The sequence below is a fragment of the Canis lupus genome, chromosome 9 (assembly GCF_003254725.2).
Source record: "Canis lupus dingo isolate Sandy chromosome 9, ASM325472v2, whole genome shotgun sequence".
NCBI classification, from domain to species: domain Eukaryota; kingdom Metazoa; phylum Chordata; class Mammalia; order Carnivora; family Canidae; genus Canis; species Canis lupus.
The window spans coordinates 62,307,902-62,327,028 of record NC_064251.1 but is presented as its reverse complement, the minus strand read 5'-3'; the positions used below and the strand labels follow the sequence as shown (position 1 = coordinate 62,327,028).

At 44.6% G+C, this 19,127-nt stretch overlaps 1 protein-coding gene across 19 annotated transcripts in view; it reads right to left on the bottom strand.

Annotated features, from left to right (window-relative positions):
• Nucleotides 1–643: 643 nt before the first annotated feature.
• Nucleotides 644–19,127, bottom strand: part of GGTA1 (glycoprotein alpha-galactosyltransferase 1 (inactive)) — a 57,137-nt gene continuing 38,653 nt past the window's right edge. For 11 of the 19 annotated variants that reach the window (XM_035720610.2, XM_049114509.1, XM_025475009.3 and 8 more), the window contains 6 exons: nt 17,695–17,730; nt 16,383–16,436; nt 15,465–15,530; nt 14,796–14,894; nt 7,285–7,422; nt 644–3,245 (listed from right to left, as the gene is read on the bottom strand). In XM_035720610.2, coding sequence (XP_035576503.1) covers nt 2,552–3,245; nt 7,285–7,422; nt 14,796–14,894; nt 15,465–15,530; nt 16,383–16,436; nt 17,695–17,730 — 1,087 coding nt within the window. In that variant the 3' untranslated portion in view covers nt 644–2,551. Of the gene's footprint in view, nt 3,246–7,284; nt 7,423–14,795; nt 14,895–15,464; nt 15,531–16,382; nt 16,437–17,694; nt 17,731–18,930; nt 18,986–19,127 lie in introns of all 19 variants that reach the window. The other 8 variants (XM_035720612.2, XM_049114513.1, XM_035720613.2 and 5 more) reach the window with 4 other exon arrangements.

Below are 19,127 nucleotides of genomic sequence, written 5' to 3'. Positions count from 1 at the left end.
TCATCTGGGTGCATGGGGGAGCTTTCTGGTGTCACTCATGTGTCCTCAATGCCTTGGAATTTGGAGCCAAGGTTGGGACTGGGGTCAGACAGAACACAATCTAGGGTTAGGGTTAGGGCCCAGGAGCTTGGACATTCCCATCTGCCAGTACTGGGCTGACCTCCCGGCAGTGTGACTTTAGTCCCAGCAAAGCTTAGTGTGATGCTCCACATTCATTCACCTAGTCACTTTTCATGTTTATATTTGTGACAAATCCACCCACCCTGACTTGGCTGGAAATTCAGCCTTTTCCCGGGGTTCCCTCTGCCACATATAATGCCCAGAGGTCAGGAATAATAACCCCCAGATGCAGTTCTGGCATTTTGTCTCTGTCCTGACACCGCACTCTGGGCTCCAGAGACAAGCTTTTTCTTTCTGGTTCTTTCACTGGCACTTAATTACTCCAATGCACCACTTTTGAAAGTACTCCATAAGTATTTGTTGTTTTAAAAGTTTGGGACTCTCAACCATGTTTTATCTTCGTAATAGTGAACACGTTTTTAGAAGGACATCAGGCCTTTTTGGGGCCAAAAATGTAAAATTTTGTAATTGTTTATTCTGAACATCTTTGGGAGGAAATTCACAATCCATGACCAGACCTGAATCTGAGAAAATAATTTATTCAATTGGAATCGGAATTTTATTATTATTTTTTAATGTTTAGGAATAACTATGAATGATATCTTGAGTTTGTTCATTTGGGATTTAAATTTAAGCAAAAAGAAATCAATATTCTCTCTAAAGTTAAACATCAACCCTTTCCCCTAAATCTTTTAAGATAGATCATTTCTTTGGTTTAGGACTTAAATGCTCAATTGTCTACTCCAGAATGGATCTCAGAAGTTGAGTCCTGGAAAGAGAGTGTCCTAACTGATGTGTGGTCTTCACTTTCTTTTACAAACTCCACGTCTTCAGGATTTTTGTTGGTTTGGTTTGGTTTTGCTAGTTGTGAGATTTTTTTTGGCAAGGATTGAAGAGTAGGAGGCACAGTGAAATGGTAGAAAAAACATGGGCTTCATTTTATCACATAAGCCCACTGTGCTGAACATGGCGCCTGTGCAGTGGCTCTTCAAATAAATCACTTAAAAATGGGAAAAAAATTATCAAAACTGGAACACAAGCAAACTATAAATATACCTGCATATGTAGATGTTGCCTCCCAACTTCCTTGACATTGAATCGCTTAACTTTAAGTAATATGTAGGATTTCATAGCTTCTCTTAGAGAAGGGAACTCTATGTTAAGCTGTTCAGTTATGAGGACTGGGCCTCCCATTGCCATCCTCTCTGCTTGAGATATAAAATCAATCAATTAGCCATTTTATTCAATATGTCTCATTCTCAGGCTTCAGTAGTGCAGACAGGGCAGCGGAAAAGGAGGTTCCTTAATGGCAGAGTTTTTCAAAATCAATCTACTCCTTGATGTCAGTGCTCCACTTGGGGGCAGGATGGGCTGAATGGCCCTGAGAGCTAGAGTAGGTGGCAACAGGACATGTTGACGGCTTACTGTCCTGCACCCCAAGTTTGGGAAATATAACTCCTTGCAAGCCTCTTCTCCACTGCAGGGCTTTGCCTTCTCTGGCACCATCCACTTCTAGCTAAGGAACTGAAGGCACAAGTTGCAGGATCTGGCAGAGTGAATGTAACTTAGGCAAAAACAGGAAGCATCTTCCATGCAAAGACCCCTCCGCTCTGGTCATTGTGGGTCTGAGGAGGCTGGAGATGACCCGCGCTGCGTCCCGCTTGGTGCCTGGATCCATGCTGCGTTTAAGCACCAGACCCATGCCGTGTGCCCCTCAGAGGTGGCCCATAGTGATCAGTCTCCTCTTTTGCCACTCTCTGCCATTTCGTGGAAAACTCACTTTGAGTCTGTGTTTTCACTCCATGCCGAACACCCACTGGACTCCAAACCTTCATCACCATGATAACCATTGAGAATCTCCACCAATCTTCTGCACAGAAGCCAAACAGCACTTTCCAGATGGGAAAACATGGACAGCAAATGGCCTGAAGCAGACTGCTACTGAAACCATCTGAGAATTGCCCAGGTGGATTGTATTCTTATTCAGAGTTCTGCTGCGGCCAAGCAACTCGATGTTGCTTTAGATTCAGCAGACACTGAAGTCATGGGGATGACCCCCACCCCTACCATAATTATATCTTGTTGCCAAATACTTCCTTAGCACCCTTTTCTCCAATACATTATCTGGCACGTAGAGAGTGTTTCTGGCTTTTTCTTTGCCTGTGTCAATTTTGTTGTTGTCGTTGTTGTTGTTCAGTTGATAGTATTTTCCCCAAACCCAGAGTAGATAAGAAATCACTGGGAATTTACATCTGATTACCATAGGTTCATTCTCCCATACTGCAAACTTATAAAGAAGAAGAGCAAGTACTTGCTGTGTTGGTGTTTTGTTAGTATTGTTTAAAAGTTAAGTGTTACTCTTCTGAGGAAGTAGCCAGAATAATACTAGCCAGGTCTCTCAGATTCAGAAACCTACTGGCACAGTTTAAAGTCAGATATTATTTCTAACCAAATTATACTCTTTTGTCTGCCAAGATATCTTGACAGTCTTAATATCTGAAGGCAGGCCTATGTGATAATCCCAGCAATATTCTGGGGATAAAATTTTAGTGGGTTTGTTGAGAAGGAAATACTTGTTCAAGTGGCTTTCATCATGCCACTCAGCTTCTATGTCATTTTTCTTGTCCTGGAGGATTCCCTTGAAGCACTCCTGGGTGATGTTTAAGACCTGAATGGGTGTTCCTCCAAAAATGGCTGCGTGGTAATAAAAATCCCCCTGGCCAAATGGAATGTATGCTGCAGACTCCTTTCGCCTCTCATAGGTGAACTCGTCAGGATCGGCCTTGTACCACCAGGCCTGTAGCTGAGCTACTGACTGACCCAGGGTCTCTACTCCAAAGCTATCTTGGAAGACCTGGTCCACATCCATGCAGAAGAGGAAGTCCACCTCGTGCTGGATATGGGCCACAATGTGCTCCCCGATGGTCTTCATACGCATCATGCTAATGTCCTGCCACCTCTTCTCAGGCTCGATCTCAAACACTTTGAAGGAACGCAGAGGACCCAGCTCTACCAAGGGCATCCTGGAGACATCATCTACCATGATGTAAAATATGACTTTGTGCCCAACCATGAAATACCTATTAGCAGATATTAAGAACTCCTCCAAGTAATGCTCAATGTATCTGAAACAAAGAAGAAGGGGACAAATGTCACCGATGGAATTTGTGCAGGAGTCTACGTGCTGTTTTAATCATCTTGTCTGTGTTTGGCAGTTTAGGGGAGGAATGATTTTTCCCATCCCAGACATGTTTCCCACATTGTATAGGGTAACATTCCTGGCTGCTTTCCACCATTCATTCGCTCCACTTTGGAGAGGAGGAGTGACTTACCTGCTGATTTTGGAAGAGCGACAGGGTATTTGCAGCCCTACCCCAACTACTCTCACTCTTGGAAATGGCCACCAGCCAGCTGGAGGGAGCCTGTGCTCTCAACTGCTTGGGGCCTTGAAGTAAGCCTAGGGGTACAGGCCCTACTCCACATCTGGAAGCCTGGATACCTAATCTTTCTAATTCCGTGGTTCAATACCAGGAGGTCTAGGGTCTGCAAATAGAAGCCACATTCCCCAGGACCAGCTTTAACTATAATAAAATGATGTTCGCATCATCTACCTTACTTAGCCCTTTGTCTTATTTATCAGTTGGTTCAGAATCTGGACAGGCAGAGTGGGTGCTGGCTTCACGGAGATATAATTGACATATAGCATCATTTACGTTTAAGATGCACAGAGTGTTAATCCCTTTTATATTACAAAGTGGTTGCCACTATAGCATTAGCTAATACTTCCATGATGCCACATAACTACCATTTCTTTTTTGTGATGAGAACATTCTCCAGGGGCTCCCCGGGTGGCTCAGCAGTTTAGCGCCTGCCTTCGGCCCAGGGCATGATCCTGGAGATGCGGGATCGAGTCCCACATCAGGCTCCCTGCATGGAGCCTGCTTCTCCCTCTGCCTGTGTCTTTGCTTCTCTCTGTGTGTGTCTCTCATGAATAAATAAAATCTTTTAAAAAAATTATTTATTCTCTTAACAACTTTCAAGTATATAATACAGTATTTTAACTATAATCACCGTGATATACATTAGATCCCCAGAACTTATTCATTTTATAATTGGAAGTTTGTACCCTCTGACCAACATCAGGGGGCACTAGTTTTCCCTCAAATTATACCCAATGTTGCTACTGCCCTATTAGATGCAAGAGGGACATGACCTTTGGGTCCTTTGGGGACATATTAAGCCACTCCTGGGACCCAGAGAATGGGTGATAAGATATGGATATCCTTCTCTATTACTTACTCATCCTCTAAGCATCTCACTGATTATCCTACACACCAATCCCATTTTTCAGATGCCATCACTGTAAGACTCGTCCAAACACCAAAGCAAACAGCCTCTGATTTAACCTCAGTTTAACTATTTGTCCTTGTTTTTCAAAACAGATTTTATTTTTTAGAGCATGTTTAGGTTCACAGAGAAATTGACCTGAAAGCACAGAGTTCGTTCCCATGTACCCCCCTGCTCCCCTACCCTCCCACAGCTTTCCCCCAGTATCAATATCCAGCATTAGGGTGACACATACCTTGCTATCCATGAACCTACACTGGACTATCATTATTACCCCACAGTTTACAGTAGATTCACTCTTGGTGTTGTACATCCTATGGATTTGGACAAATGTATAGTGACATGTACCTATTGCTATGTATTATAATATTATACGGAGTATTTTCACTGCCCTAAAAATCCTGTTTTCTGCCGGTTCATCCAACCCTCCCTCCCAACCCCACCCCACTCCTGACAACCATTGATCTTTTCCCTGTCTCCATAGTTTTCCCTTTTCCAGAATGTTATGTAGTTGGAATCATACAGTATGCAGTCTTTTTAGATTGGTTTCTTTCACTAACTTAACATGTGTTTAAGGTTCCTCCATGTCTTTCCATGGCTTGATAACCCATTTCTTTTTAACACTAATAATATCCCAGTTGTTACAATGTAAGGATTATCCACTTACAGTTTATCCATTTACCTACTAAAGGACATCTTGTTTGCTTCCAAGTTTTGGCAGTTATCAATAAAGCTGCTATAAACATCTGTGTACAGATTTTTATGTAGATGTAAGTTTTCACCTCCTCTGGCTCAATACCAAGGAAGAAAGTTGCTGGATTGCATGGTAAGATTATGTTTAGCTTTGTGAGAATCTGCCAAACTGTCTTCCAAAATGGTTGTGCCATTTTGCATTCCTACCAGTAATGAATGAGAGTCCCTGGTGTTCCACATCCTCACCAGCATTTGGTATTGCCAGTGTTTTGGATTTGGGCAATTCTAATGGGTGGGTGGTGATATTTTAGCTACGTATAACTTCATTCCAAACACATTATATTGGTGTCTTCTGTACCCAAGCCATATGCCCTTGTGAAACCATGGAGATCATAGAGTGGAGATAGTAGTAGTCAGATGGCTTAACAGAACTCATGCAGACCCCAGACTCATGGTTGCTCAGTGAATGTGGATTGAATTTAATTTGCTGATGACAGCTACAGCCAATCAAGAAGTTTTGTGAGCCATAATAATTGGTACTTTGTTTCGCTTTTTGGTTACTGCTTGGATTTCCTTTCTTTACTACCAAAATAAAGTATGCTTTTAATGCTGGCCACTAGAAGCCCAAGAATTTACAGTACTGATTATTTAAATGGAAAGAAGATATCTGAGCAATATAAACAGGGACTTCAACATGGCTCTGTAGCTGGTTGTCAGGAAATTCTTAGGTGGTCTAAAACTTTAAGAAAAATCTATTGTGCTGTGAAGCTTGGGAGACAATCCTAGGGCAAGGGAGGGAGCTGCCGGAGGTTTAGCATTGTTTAGAGATTAAAATACTGTTGTTGACTTCCAGCATTGTTATTTGAAAGCCAACCAAACATCACACCTCCTAACTAAAAGTCCAAACCCATTCTTAACAAGGATTTATTGCTGCTGAGTGCACAAACAGTCCTCTCAAGCCTCAGGGTGGAGAGCATAGGGCTTTCCCCAGGATATGTGATTTACAGTTTGGTTCTGCAGAGTTGTAGCTAGACAGTGAAGACAGTGTGAAGCCATAGGCAGTATTCTGTTCTTTTAGGGAACACCAAGATCAAATCACTCTGTAACATTCATGCCATGGGATTAGGTTAGCTGAGTATTGGCTCCTGACTCAGAACAGTACAGTCTCCTGAGGAAAATGTCAACACTCCAGAGTCACACTTATCTATTAGAGATGCCACCCAGATGACTAATTAAGTCACCATACCTGATTAGTATGGTGACAAGGATGGCTTCTAGGCTCTGGGTTGGAGATCTTAGGAGAACCATCGGATCTTCATGGAGCTCTCCTTTAGGCCCTATAGCAGGTAGAGCTGAAGCTCAGATCAACCTGGGCCTTTAACACTCTTCATACAGGCCATGGGATCAACTTTCCATGTGGTTTTCAGGAAAGGAACAGAAGGAAAGGCCCATGGCTGGGGGAAGAGAGGGACTAGGAAGATCGAACTTTTGCTTTTGTCTTGGAAAAATACCCAAAAAACCCAAAACTCTCCAAAAGAGCAAAATGGGTTACATTTTAAAACTAATATCCAGCTACTAATTTCAAGTAAAAATGACTGCCTACCCAATCTCTGGAAGAGGAAGTTCTGGCTAGCTGAATCTCTGGGGGTCAAGGAAGACATGAGGAACCCATGAAGACATGGAGAACCACCACACTTGGATCACTCTAGACTGTAAATCTTTCTGTCCTTGGTCCTGGGTCTGAGAGTGAAGGAGGATGGTTGATGCACATTTGGGCCAACAACTGCTATTTTTGGAATTTCCAGAGAAAGCCATGGAGGTCAGGGAGGAGGTAGTTGTGGGTGTGCTAGAGACCCTAGGCTCTGTGGATGTAGGGACATTTTTACTTGTAACTGGGGACCTTTACCTTGAGGTGAGGAGTCCGACTCACCTACTGTTTGTTGTTTTGTTTCCAGCCCTTTTGGGGCCTCAGTAGAACAGAGATGGAAAACGTCCCATGATAGCATTCTCCTATCTAGTAATTCAAACAAGGTAGGCCCAGCTCCATAATCCCAGGGGCCCCTCACAAACATTCTTATGATGAAACAAGAAAAAGCTGAGGTCAATTTTATTAGGAACACTTACCTTCCAACAGCGAAAACTGTCAAACCTATGGTAATTTTCTGTTTGGCATAATAATTTTCTAGGATGGTACTGTTGTAAGTGCCTTCCCACACAACTGGTGCCTTCCATCTGGTCACTGTCACAACCTCTGGACGTTTCCTGGTGACAAGACATAAGGCCCCATGAGTCAGGCCAGCTTTCCTAAGGTGGGGCAGATATTGTCCAAGGGAAAACTGGGATCAGCTGTGATCTGCTGAGACAGTCCTTGAATCCTGACTTAGCCCCAGGGAGTCAGTGGGGTGGTATGACATTTGCAGGGGCAGCATCTTCTGGGTGAGGAACAGGAGGCTCTGGCCAGGTGCCTTTGAGGGCTGACTTTGGGGCCCTGAGGGTGTTCTTACCTGCACATCTCCATACCCTGTCCCCTTTTGCTGCTTTCCTAGTTCTCTTCTTCCTTCTGGATCCCTCCCCATACCTCTCGGCCTCTTCCTAAACAGCCAGTGGCATCTTTGAGTTTTATCCCTGTGGGTGTCATCTGAGCCTAAAGAGGCCCTAATCCTTGATTTGGGAGGATGAGAGAGTGACACTGGAGCCAAAAGAGAGAAAGCTATTTTAATGTGCCTTATAGGGCAGCCCCGGTGGCGCAGCGGTTTAGCGCCGCCTGCAGCCCAGGGCGTGATCCTGGAGACCCTGGGTGGAGTCCCACTGCACTCTCTGCATGGAGCCTGCTTCTCCCTCTGCCTGTGTCTCTGCCTCTCTCTCTCTCTCTCTCTGTGTGTGACTCTATGAATAAATAAATAAAATCTTTAAATAATAATAATAATGTGCCTTTTACCAGAAAGGGATTTCTAGGTAAAAAACTTGGTTATAGGCCAAAAAGTGCCCCAGATATAAGAGGGTTCTGGTGTTATCATTCATTTTACAAACAAGGACACAGGGGAAGGGAGAAGAAATGGGTAGGAAATATCAGAAAGGGAGACAAAACATGGAAGACTCCTAACTCTGGGAAACGAACTAGGGGTGGTGGAAGGGGAGGAGGGCGGGGGGTGGGGGTGACTGGGTGGCGGGCACTGAGGGGGGCACTTGACGGGATGAGCACTGGGTATTATTCTGTATGTTGGCAAATTGAACACCAATAAAAAATAAATTTATTATTAAAACAAACAAACAAACAAACAAACAAACAAGGAGACAGAGTCACCCAGAAAAGCAAGGACTCCATAGAGCCCCTCAACAGCCAGGGCTAGAACATGGGGCTCTGGCACAGACCCTCCTCAGACCACGTTACCTCTTTGCTAGGAGTGCAAAGAGGCAAAGGGGAGGCATGTTTTCTGCGCTTAGAATGCCTGAAAGGGACTTGGCAAAGCCAAGACAAACACAGGAAGCAACACAAGAATGACAGCAAACTGACCAACAGCTGAGGGTAGATTTGGAAAGGCAGGCTGTATAGCAGCTGGGGCCCAATAGGAGGAGGGTGACACGAACTCAGCTCTGACCCCCATTTGCTCAGGAAGTGGCTTCACTTCCCCTGCTGGGAAGCAGAGACTGAAACACTCATTAGATTCAAACCCCAGCACAAATGGGCCTGTCCCCACTAGGCATCTGCTTGTCCTTCATCCACTGAGCGGAGAAGGCCAATGATGAAGGCAAAACAAAGGGCTAGGCATCCCCACTGGGGCCCTGCTGGCTGCATGCACATGGCCCTGGCAAGGCTGCTGGGGAGATCTGTTTGCTATAGATGGAGCCAATGAGAACTTTCCTTGGTCCTATACATCAGTGGAGGGTGCGTTTTCACAAAACTGCCTGTATCCCGTCAGCAAAGCTGGGTTTTCATAGTGAGGCTGGGCAAGGCTGGGTCAATCCCCACCTCACCTCACCCCAGCCCTGGCCCCGGCCCCGGCCCCGGCCCCGGCCCCGGCCCCGGCCCCGGCCCCAGCCCCAGCCTCAGCCCCAACCCCAAAGTATAAAAGAACCTCACTAGACTCTCATCTTTCTGTCCATCTGTCACTAGGCTCTTCACTCTAATTCTTGAGATGACAGTCCCTCTCGCTCCAACTTGTGCCCTGCTTCTGACCTCCCCCTTCCCCCTGCAGAGCAGAATTTCCCCCAGAGATTTGCGGGGGGACACTTTGAGGCTGCTCCCCTGTCCCTCCCCATCTTGTCTAGAGTCTCAGCTCTGCCCTCACACCACACAGAGAGAAGAGCTGCTCTTGGTTTCTTTCCTTCAATCATGAAAGCACCAGTTGCCAGGCACCTTCACATACACTTCCTCATTTATTCCTGGCAACAGCCCTGCCACATATTAAGTCTCTTGCACAGTTAAGAAAATCAATGCTGAGAAAGACTTGCTAACTTGTCCACGGCCACACAGTTGGCTGCTGCTGCTGCTGCTGCTGGTAACTAACATATGCTGAGCACTTCCTGTGAGACCAGGCACTGTGCTAAAGGCATCATCCTTCAGAGGTGCTCTTTTGATTATTATTTTGTCAATGAGCAGCACAGAGAGGTTAAATAAGTTGCCCATGGTCACACAGCTAGTAAGGGGCCAAGCTGGTTCTCAGACCCAGATGGTCTGACTCTGGAGTCCATGCTCTGAGCTACCACTCTGTATTGCTTCCTTTTTTTTTTTTTTTTTTTTAAGATTTTTTAATTTTTTATTTATTCATGAGAGACATAGAGAGAAAGGCAGAGTCACTGGCAGAGGGAGGAGAAGCAGGCTCCATGCAAGGAGCCCGATGTGGGACTCAATCCCGGGAATCCAGGATCCTGCCCTGAGCCAAAGGCAGATGCTAAACCTCTGAGCCACCCAGGCGTCCTGTCTGTATTGCTTCTTATATGGACATTGACTAGCTCTGCTGATGAAGCCGGGGTTACAATCCATATTTATCATCATTTCCACTCACCTTTGCTACCCTGACATTTTTATCAGTGCAGAATAATAATGAGCTTTTGTTTTGTTAGGCTTTAGAAGCTTATGTGATGATTTTAGTCACATAAAACCCCCTGCTCTGTTGAATGACAGGATTTCAAACCACAAACCACCACACACACACACACACACACACACACACTCACACACACACTCACAGGCTCAGCTTACACATCTACAGCCCACATTTCTGAACTTAAACTCTGTCCTGTGTTGCTGCCTCATTCATTGCTATCCTTAGTTTTAGCTCAGCAAGGATCTTTTAAAGGTCTGACCCAGCGTGCTAACTAAATCTTGCAACTGTTTACCAGCTGGACATGTTGTAAGTAGGTGACATTACTTTAAAAAGAGAGAGAGAGAGAGAAGTACCTGGGTGGCTCAGTCAGTTAAGTGTCCAATTCTTGATTTTGGCTCAGGTCATGAGATCAAGCCCCATATTAAGCTCCAGCTCAAGCAGGGAGTCTGCTTGAGATTCTCTCCCTCTCTCTGACCCTCCTCCCCACACTAGCTCTCCTCACACTTTAAATAAATAAAGTCTTTTTTAAAAAACAGGAAGTGGGGGGAAGGCAGGTAGCAGGTGTGTTTATTTCATATTTATGGTGCACAGGGACTAAGTGTACTTGACTTTTGCTCTCTCATTTAATCCTAAAATCCACCTTACAAAGTGGGTGCTACCCTCATCCCCATTTCACAAAGAAAGGAGGATTAAGAGAAGAGCAGAAGGGATCTGAGTCTTCAGGCACTTGATTTATAGGAAGGGGCAGACCAGTGCACATAGTCCCTCACTGCACATTTCCTAAGCCCCTGCACTGCACACCAGACCCATTGCTGAGCACAGAGATCAGAAAAGAAGACTCGGTCCTACCCACTTAAGAATCTCACACTCCCCACAGGTGGTCAGCTGCTATACAACCATACCCCTATTCAGTCCACATCTTCTAGAAAGACACTCAGAAAAGCAGTGTCCAGTTTGGTTGCTTGGCTGGGAAGATTCCTCCAAGCAGGGGAAAAAAAAAGATTTTAAAAATTAACATTCACTTAAAAATTAAAATGTTCTATTTCCCAGCTGTTAATTATTAAATTTCATGCACAATTCCAACATGTTATTGACCCTGACCAAGAAGCCAGATGACAGCTTGAAAACGCAGGCAATGAGAGGTGGGGGAGGAGGACAGATGAGAATCAGATCAGCTTCCGGGATGAACTTGTACATCAGAGTCTTAATCAGCAAACACCACTCCTCCTTGAAAGAAGGGAGACAGGGCAGGCCACCCATGTTTAAGAGCTAGTCTTTTTTTTTTTTTTTAATTTCTTTATTTATTTATGATAGTCACAGAGAGAGACAGAGAGAGAGAGAGAGGCAGAGACACAGGCAGAGGGAGAAGCAGGCTCCATGCACCAGAAGCCTGATGTGGGATTCGATCCCGGGTCTCCAGGATCGCGCCCTGAGCCACAGGCAGGCGCTAAACCGCTGCGCCACCCAGGGATCCCCCTAAGAGCTAGTCTTTACTACTGTCAATTGCCAGAGATGTCCAAAATCATAGAGATGGGGCTCTATAAAGAGGGAAATGTGCCAGGACAGACTCAGAGCTACCAAAATGCCTTTCTTCCAAGCACAGCACCCATGTGTCAGTTTGTGAGGCTTCCTACAAGGTAAAATGGGCTCCAGACACACACCTACCTAGGCTATTGGTAACTTTTTAATTTTACATATTATTAATGGGTTCCCTGTGATCCCCAAGTGTTGGGTAGAGGAAGTATTCAAATCGAATATTTTAAGTATTAATATGATAAACTATGAATCATCACATAGGCCAAAGAGATGTGAAGTGCACACACTGTGTTATTTACCGAACTCCCTCTAAGCATCAGTACCCCGGAGCATGATCCAGCAAAGACCTGATGGCGACAGGGACAAGAGTACGGGCTGTAGGGTATAGAGAAGGACACGATGCAGGAAGAATTCTGGAGGAAGGATTAGCAGGATACATCAGTGAGACTGTGGGGTGGGTGAAGGAAAGGATGGATCTGAGAGGTATCCCAGACTCTGGCTTAAGGTTGGAAGTCAAAAGAAGTGTAGGTAGGATTGAATGTGGAAATCCATTTGGGTCATGGGAGACGTGTGCAGAGAGATGTCAAGCAGGCAGTCAGACCCAAGTCAGGGCTTAGGTGACCTTCAGGCTGAAGGTGGGAAGGTGGGTATCACTCTCACACCATGGTGTCTAAGGCCATGGAAATGGATGAGAACCTTCAGAAACTCTAATATATGATGGCTGGGCAAGCAGGAGAAGAGCTTATAAAGAACGGAGAAGGAAGAACAGACAAGTAGGAGGGAAATCCAGAGGATATACTGTCACAGAAGCTAAGAGATCTAGACTTGGAAATGTGCACACAATATGTTGTAATATGTTGTAGGTCGTTTCCAGGAAAGGATACACTTATGTAAATGTATATATTTGCTTCAGGCAGTCGTTCATCTCATCATTTATTTATGCAGGAAATATACTTTATGCCCTGGGAAGGCTTAAATTTGGTGCCTCTTCAAACTGATATTCTTTACCTATCTGTTTGCCATTTGTTTGGAGGAGAAGCTGAGCCATGCATGGGGAGAGCAGAGAGAGTAACAGCTGGTGGCCAGGATCTGTCTCTCTCCTTTGTCTACAGTAACTCAGCCCTCACCCTGCTTTCAAAGTCCCGCTCAGCGAACATAAATGCCACAGTAAACATGCACCACCCTCCTTAGAAGGGAACTTGGGGACTATCTCTGGGTCATCTAGCCCACCTAGCCTAGTGGAGGTCTCCCCTCTCCCCAACACACACATTTAAGGGGCTTACCAAAGCAGCAATATTCTTTTGTAACAAAGCTTCCATATTCTCACATTCCCAGTAAGGCAAACTCATGGATGGCTACCCTGTTGCCCAGCTCATCAAATGACACACGTGGAGGCCCAAATTCCCATCTTTCCACACTAGTGTGATCCCTTACCCCAAAACGAAAAGAGAGCTTGCCAGAATATATTTAGTCTTTCCAGAACTCATACCCCTCCCACTGGAGCACTTGCTATTCTCTCCTGATACTCCTCTACAGCTCTTCCTCCCCCTTTCAGACTTCTCATCATTCACCAGCCCTTTAAATGCTGATATCAGATAGGATGTGGTTTTAGTCCTCTGCCTGGATGGCCCCCTCCAGGCCTACAGGTCCCATTGCCATCTGCACTCTAACGACTCCTCGCCCCACATCTCTACCGCGCATCTTCCACTGAGCTCGTGGTCCCTGCTACAGACTGAATGTCTGTGCCTCTCAGAATTCTAATCCCCAGTGTGCTGATCTTTGGAGGCAGGGTCTTTGGGAAGTGCATAGTTTATGAGGGTGGAGGCCTCGTGAATGGGCTTGTGCCCTTATGAAAGCGCTCCCAGAAAGCTCCCTCGCCCCTTCCGCCATCATGAGAGGACAGAGAAGATGGCTGTCTATGGCCCAGGAAGAGGGTTCTCATCAATCGCCAAAGCTGCTGGTGTTTCAATCTTGGACTTCCCAGCCTCCCGAACTGTGAGAAATAAATTTGTTTATAGCAGCCTGAACAGACTAAGACAGGCACTCTGTGAATCTCAGTCCTGATGCCCGACAAGTACCCAAACCCACAAACGTCCCTAGTACAGCCTTTCACCTACTCCCACCCCTAGACCTGGCTATCTTCCTCCAGTCCTATCCTGGTCAACACCACCACCTACCAGGCTCTCAGGCCTCACGGTCATCTTGGACAGCTCCTGCCTTCTAACTACCCCAACCCACATTCTTTTAAGTCAGATTGACCACTCCTCCTTCCCAATTTTGATGAATACTACTTGCACATCTCCTGCCCCTATAAAACTAGGAACTTCTTGAATATGACCAAATTGGTTGATTTCCTCTATCTCCTGTGCCTAACACAACATCTAGCACAGTATTTTTGAGCATGACTCAATGAGAAATGCATTTTACATCACAACCAAATACATGCATGTATATACAGAAACAATAATTCAGCTACACAGTACTTAATCTTCCTTCTACTCCATGTGATGCCCTCTGATCTTCTTTTTGATTCCAATTTAAAAAAAAAAGAAAGCTCACTTTCCCTCATTAAGCTAGTTTCTGAACACATTAATGGACAGTGACTGGTAGTATGAAAAATACCAGTGGGCATGTCATACATAGGTATTCGATAACCATTTGTTGTACTATCACTTTATGAATGCATGTGTGGCCTCATGAGATTTTTCATCATCACTGCCAATTTTCAGATGAGTTAGCTGAATCTCAGAGAGAATTTTCTTGCTCTAGCTCTAGGTGCTGCCACTTTCCATGACACCCCATGACCAGTGAGACCCATTCCAGCTCCAGTATTTTGTGATTTGCCTGCTGCCTCTCAACAACCAGTCAGAATCACTTGTTGCTTAAGCATATGAATCAAAATATTCAGACTCTCAGTTTCTCATCTAGTCTACGGTGAAAGGCTGATATATGCTAAGACTCTATATCCCCAATCAGGAATGTTCTCAATGGCACTGTTACCAACACAGCCCCGCCACCACCAAGGGCAGCTGGGGGGACACTTTTTCTTACTGTGGGTTAAACCAGTCTGATAGCTGAAGCTCTGCGTTATTTTCTTCTCCTTGTTCATTTTCATCATCTATGTCTTCCTCTTCTTGGTAAATGTGGGTCCTACATACAAAGGGAAAGAAAGTAAGCTGTGTGAGGCAGAGAGGCCGATCGATCTATGGCACCGGGACAGCTGGTGAATATCTTGTGAACACATGTTCATTCCCAGGTCGAGAATGTGTGCAGTGAGGGAATGTCTGGAGAAAGTTTCATGATATGATACATTTATTCATAAACACATACTTTTGGTGAAAAGGCTTAGGACTCACTTTCTTATTTTCCTTCCAAGTCAGCACAGTTAGCAATTTAGTGACCCAGAACCCTCAGGTTATTTCAGGGAGCACGGGAACTTGCTGGAATGATCCTTCTATGAACATGTTAGCTGTGATCATCTTTCCCACAGCCCAAACTTCAGCCCAAGCCCCACTTACCCTCAAGTAAAATGGAAAAGTGACACCAAACAAAATCCCCAAACTTAAATATCCTAGTCCCAACCATGAAATAAGATTCTTAATATGACTTCAGTAGGAAGTCACGAGTGACCAAGAAGAATGACTATTAAATCATTTTATTTGGACTATCTATAAGCGCTGGGTAGATGAACAAATGTAGAGGGTCATCCTATTGCCTTACCCATTGTTAAACCAGTTCGGAAACCACCAGCCCTTCTGAATTCTGCTTTCACCAACCTCTGGGTTTCTAAGAAATGAAAAAGATGACATATTTGGAAAATGAGACAGTCCTAAACTGGGGGAGGAGGAGAGAGAGGAAGGGTTTCTAAACCCTTTTATTTTTAAAGATTTTATTTATTTATTCATGAGAAAGAGAGACAGAGAGAGAGACAGAGACAAAGGCAGAGGGAGAAGCAGAGGGAGAAGCAAGCTCCATGCAGGGAGCCTGATGTGGGACCCGATTCCGGGACTCCAGGATCAGACCCTGGGCTGAAGGCAGCACTAAACCGCTGAGCCACCCAGGATGCCCTCTAAACTCTTTTTATGGCAGAAAATCACTTACATTTCTTTAAACAAAAAATGCCAGTTCATAAAACAGACAGAAGTGAAACTACTCTATACTGGGTCATGTACAGATGTTGAATTACTATATCACACACCTGAGACTAATATAACACTGTATGTTAACTAGTTGGAATTAAAATAAAACTTAAAGGGACGCCTGGGTGGCTCAACTGGTGAGCGTCTGCCTTTGGCTCAGGGCATGATCCCAGAGTCCCAGGATCGAGTCCCACATAGGACTCCCTACAGGAACCCTGCTTCTCCCTCTGCCTGTGTCTTTGCCTCTCTCTCTCTCTATGTGTGTGTCTCTCATGAATAAATAAATAAAATCTTAAAAAAAAAACTTAAAAAAAAAAAGTGAAGCTGCTCTAGCAAAATGAGGGAAGATGGACCTACCCTTGCCCTGACCTCTCCTCCCTTGGGCATTCCCGCGGCACTCAACTCATCCAGGGGGCCCTGGCAGGGAGAGAGGAGAGAAGAGGAATGACAAGGTGGGGAGTGCTGATACATAAGCCTGAGTCATGGATATGCCACTTACTGGTAGTATGACCATGATGGGACCTTTTCCCTCTCTGAATCTTGGTTTTCTCCTCTGAAAAGTCAGATATATAATAAGGACGGTGACAACCAGAATGATAATAAACTACCATGAAGGTGGCTTTGAAAAGTAAATGAAATAGCATACATCAAAGAGCTTTATAAAAGCTGAAAATTACTGTTAACAAGCTGTACTTTTAATTAAAAAACAACAACAACAACCAGTGTATATTTACAAGAATGATCTCCTTTGCTAAACTAGAGTTCAGGGTTCACGTTGTATATAGGTCAGCAGGGACAGCCTCAGGAAATCTGGGGGTCTCTGAACCAGAAACTCAGGAAACTCATCAGAAGCCACCCTTGCCACCCACACGTGGAAATTTCCATACTCTCTCATTGTGAGAATCTCTCCAAAGTGGGGGCTTTCTGGAGGAGGGAAAAGAGGGGAAAACCAGGGGGTGCACTGGCCTCTGGCTGGACAAATAAGGTGGTGAGGCATGAACAGGCATAACGTGAAGAAATGGGTTTTAAAGCCCATCTACTTTCAGAAGGTGTTTCAGATGGTTGATGACTTAGGTGTGGTTACCATACCCAGGGAGACCACATAAGACTTAAATAAACAAAAGGGAAGAGAAAGAGAAATATTTCTTCAGTCACTCGGGTAGATGTTTTCATATGATCTTAGTCATCCCAGCTACTCACAAGAATAAAGGTTTTACCTTTACGTTCATTTTATAGCTGAGAACTTGGCCAAGCTAGGATTTAACACCAGGGAATAAATTACATCAGAAATGAAGGCTGAGGAAGTACAAGCTTTTAAGCCCAAGATTTTGCTTTGAGCTTCCTGGCAACCAAGTCAAAGATAGAAAAAATGAAGGCTTACATAGTTTTCACTGCCTTTGATAATAATAATAATAATTAAAAAATATTAATTCATCGGGAGACCTTGACTTTTTTCCTGATCCTTTGTCTCAAAGGAATTTCTTGCAAGTGTCTTTATATAACATATACTGTGCAACATAACAGATTATTTATCCTGATTCTTTTCATCAGTAGGACAGAATGTTCTCCAAATGATACCACTTAAAGAAACCCTTGATGAGAAGTGAGGGCAAAATAGAAGTCCTAGTTCTATAAAGGCCAGTCAAGGGAATGGGAGGTGGGTAGTTCAGGCGCCTCCCTGGGAAAGTACTCTTTCCCCCCCACCCTTGACCAGGGCTCCACCACCCGCTACCATGCTAAAAATAGACTGTAGGGGGTGCCAGAGTGGACACTGAAGAATCCCATAGACCTCCAGAATTCAAAGCACTTACTTTGAGTGATATATCCACAAGAAAGATCCTTCTGGGCTGGAAGCAAATGAGAAATAAAAACGTATGTTACTTGTAATTCCCGAGGAAAGTTATTTTGCAACCATTATCATTGAAGCCCTGGGCTGAGCTGAGAACCTGTGTTTTGACTACTCTTTCTTTTTTTTTTTTTTTAAAGATTTTATTTATTTATTCATGAGAGACACACAGAGAGAGAAGCAGAGGGAAAAGCAGGCTCCATGCAGGGAGCCCAATGTGGGACTCGATCCCGGCACTTCAGGATCACGCAATGAGCCGAAGGCAGATGCTTAACCACTACTGAGCCACCCAGGCATCCTGACTACTCCTAGGTTTCTACTTCCCTTTTGAGATAAAGCCCATGGTATCAAGGGACTAGAAATTTTATTAGTCACTTCAGGATTATTCAGAACAAGAGGTGGGAAAGAGGTCACTGGAGAATCTCAAACCTTAATTTAAAAAAAAAAAAAAAAGACAACTGCTGTCCATTGTCCCATTGTCTACGGGTGGCTTCACCAAGGATAGAACTGCATAGACAGGTTCCTTCCTGCCATCTAATCAGGAACATCCCAGTGACCCTGCACCAAGGAGTTATCTTCCATAGAAAACAAAGCAATGGCTGTAGAACCTTCTATAGCAGTCTCAGAGGGCTTTTTCTTTTTATTTTTTTTTTAAGATTTTATTTATTTATTCATGCGAGCCACAGAGAGAGAGAGACAGAGACATAGGCAGAGGGAGAAGCAGGCTCCCTGTGGGGAAACTGATGTAGGGACTCGATCCCAGGGCATGATCCTGGGGATCATGCCCTGAGCTGAAAGCAGATGCTCAACCACTGAGCCACCCAGGTGCCCCCTCAGGGGGCATTTCTTAAGCTAATGAAGACAGTGAGATGGTCTGTAGGCACCTAGAAGGCTGGGCCAATGAACATATGACTCCTTCAGTGAGCCATCTGTACTCATTCAGTTGGCACTTGCTGAGCACGATTACATCCCGAGTGCCAGAAGCACAGTGTTTGCTAAGACAGACACAGGTCCTATGGCTATATGTCCTTGTCGTACACTCAGTCTAGCAGGGAAGGCAGATCCTATGCCCATAATCACACAGCTACATGACCTCAAACTCCAAGAAGGGCTACTTAAAGGAAAAAAGGCATAATATTATGAATATTCATAATAGCGAATACTTGGTCAGGCACTATTCTAAGCAACTGACATATATTACCTCATGACAATCCATGAAGTAGGTTCTCCTCTTCTTCATCCTACAGAGGTAGAAACTGAGGCACAGAATCATTAGGTGACTTCCCAAGGTCATACTGCTAACAAGGAGTAGAGCCAGGATTTGAGCCTGGAGAATCTGATTACAAAAGGCATAAGGGGGAGGGGAATGAGGAGGCCATCCTTCAGGTGGCCACCTGG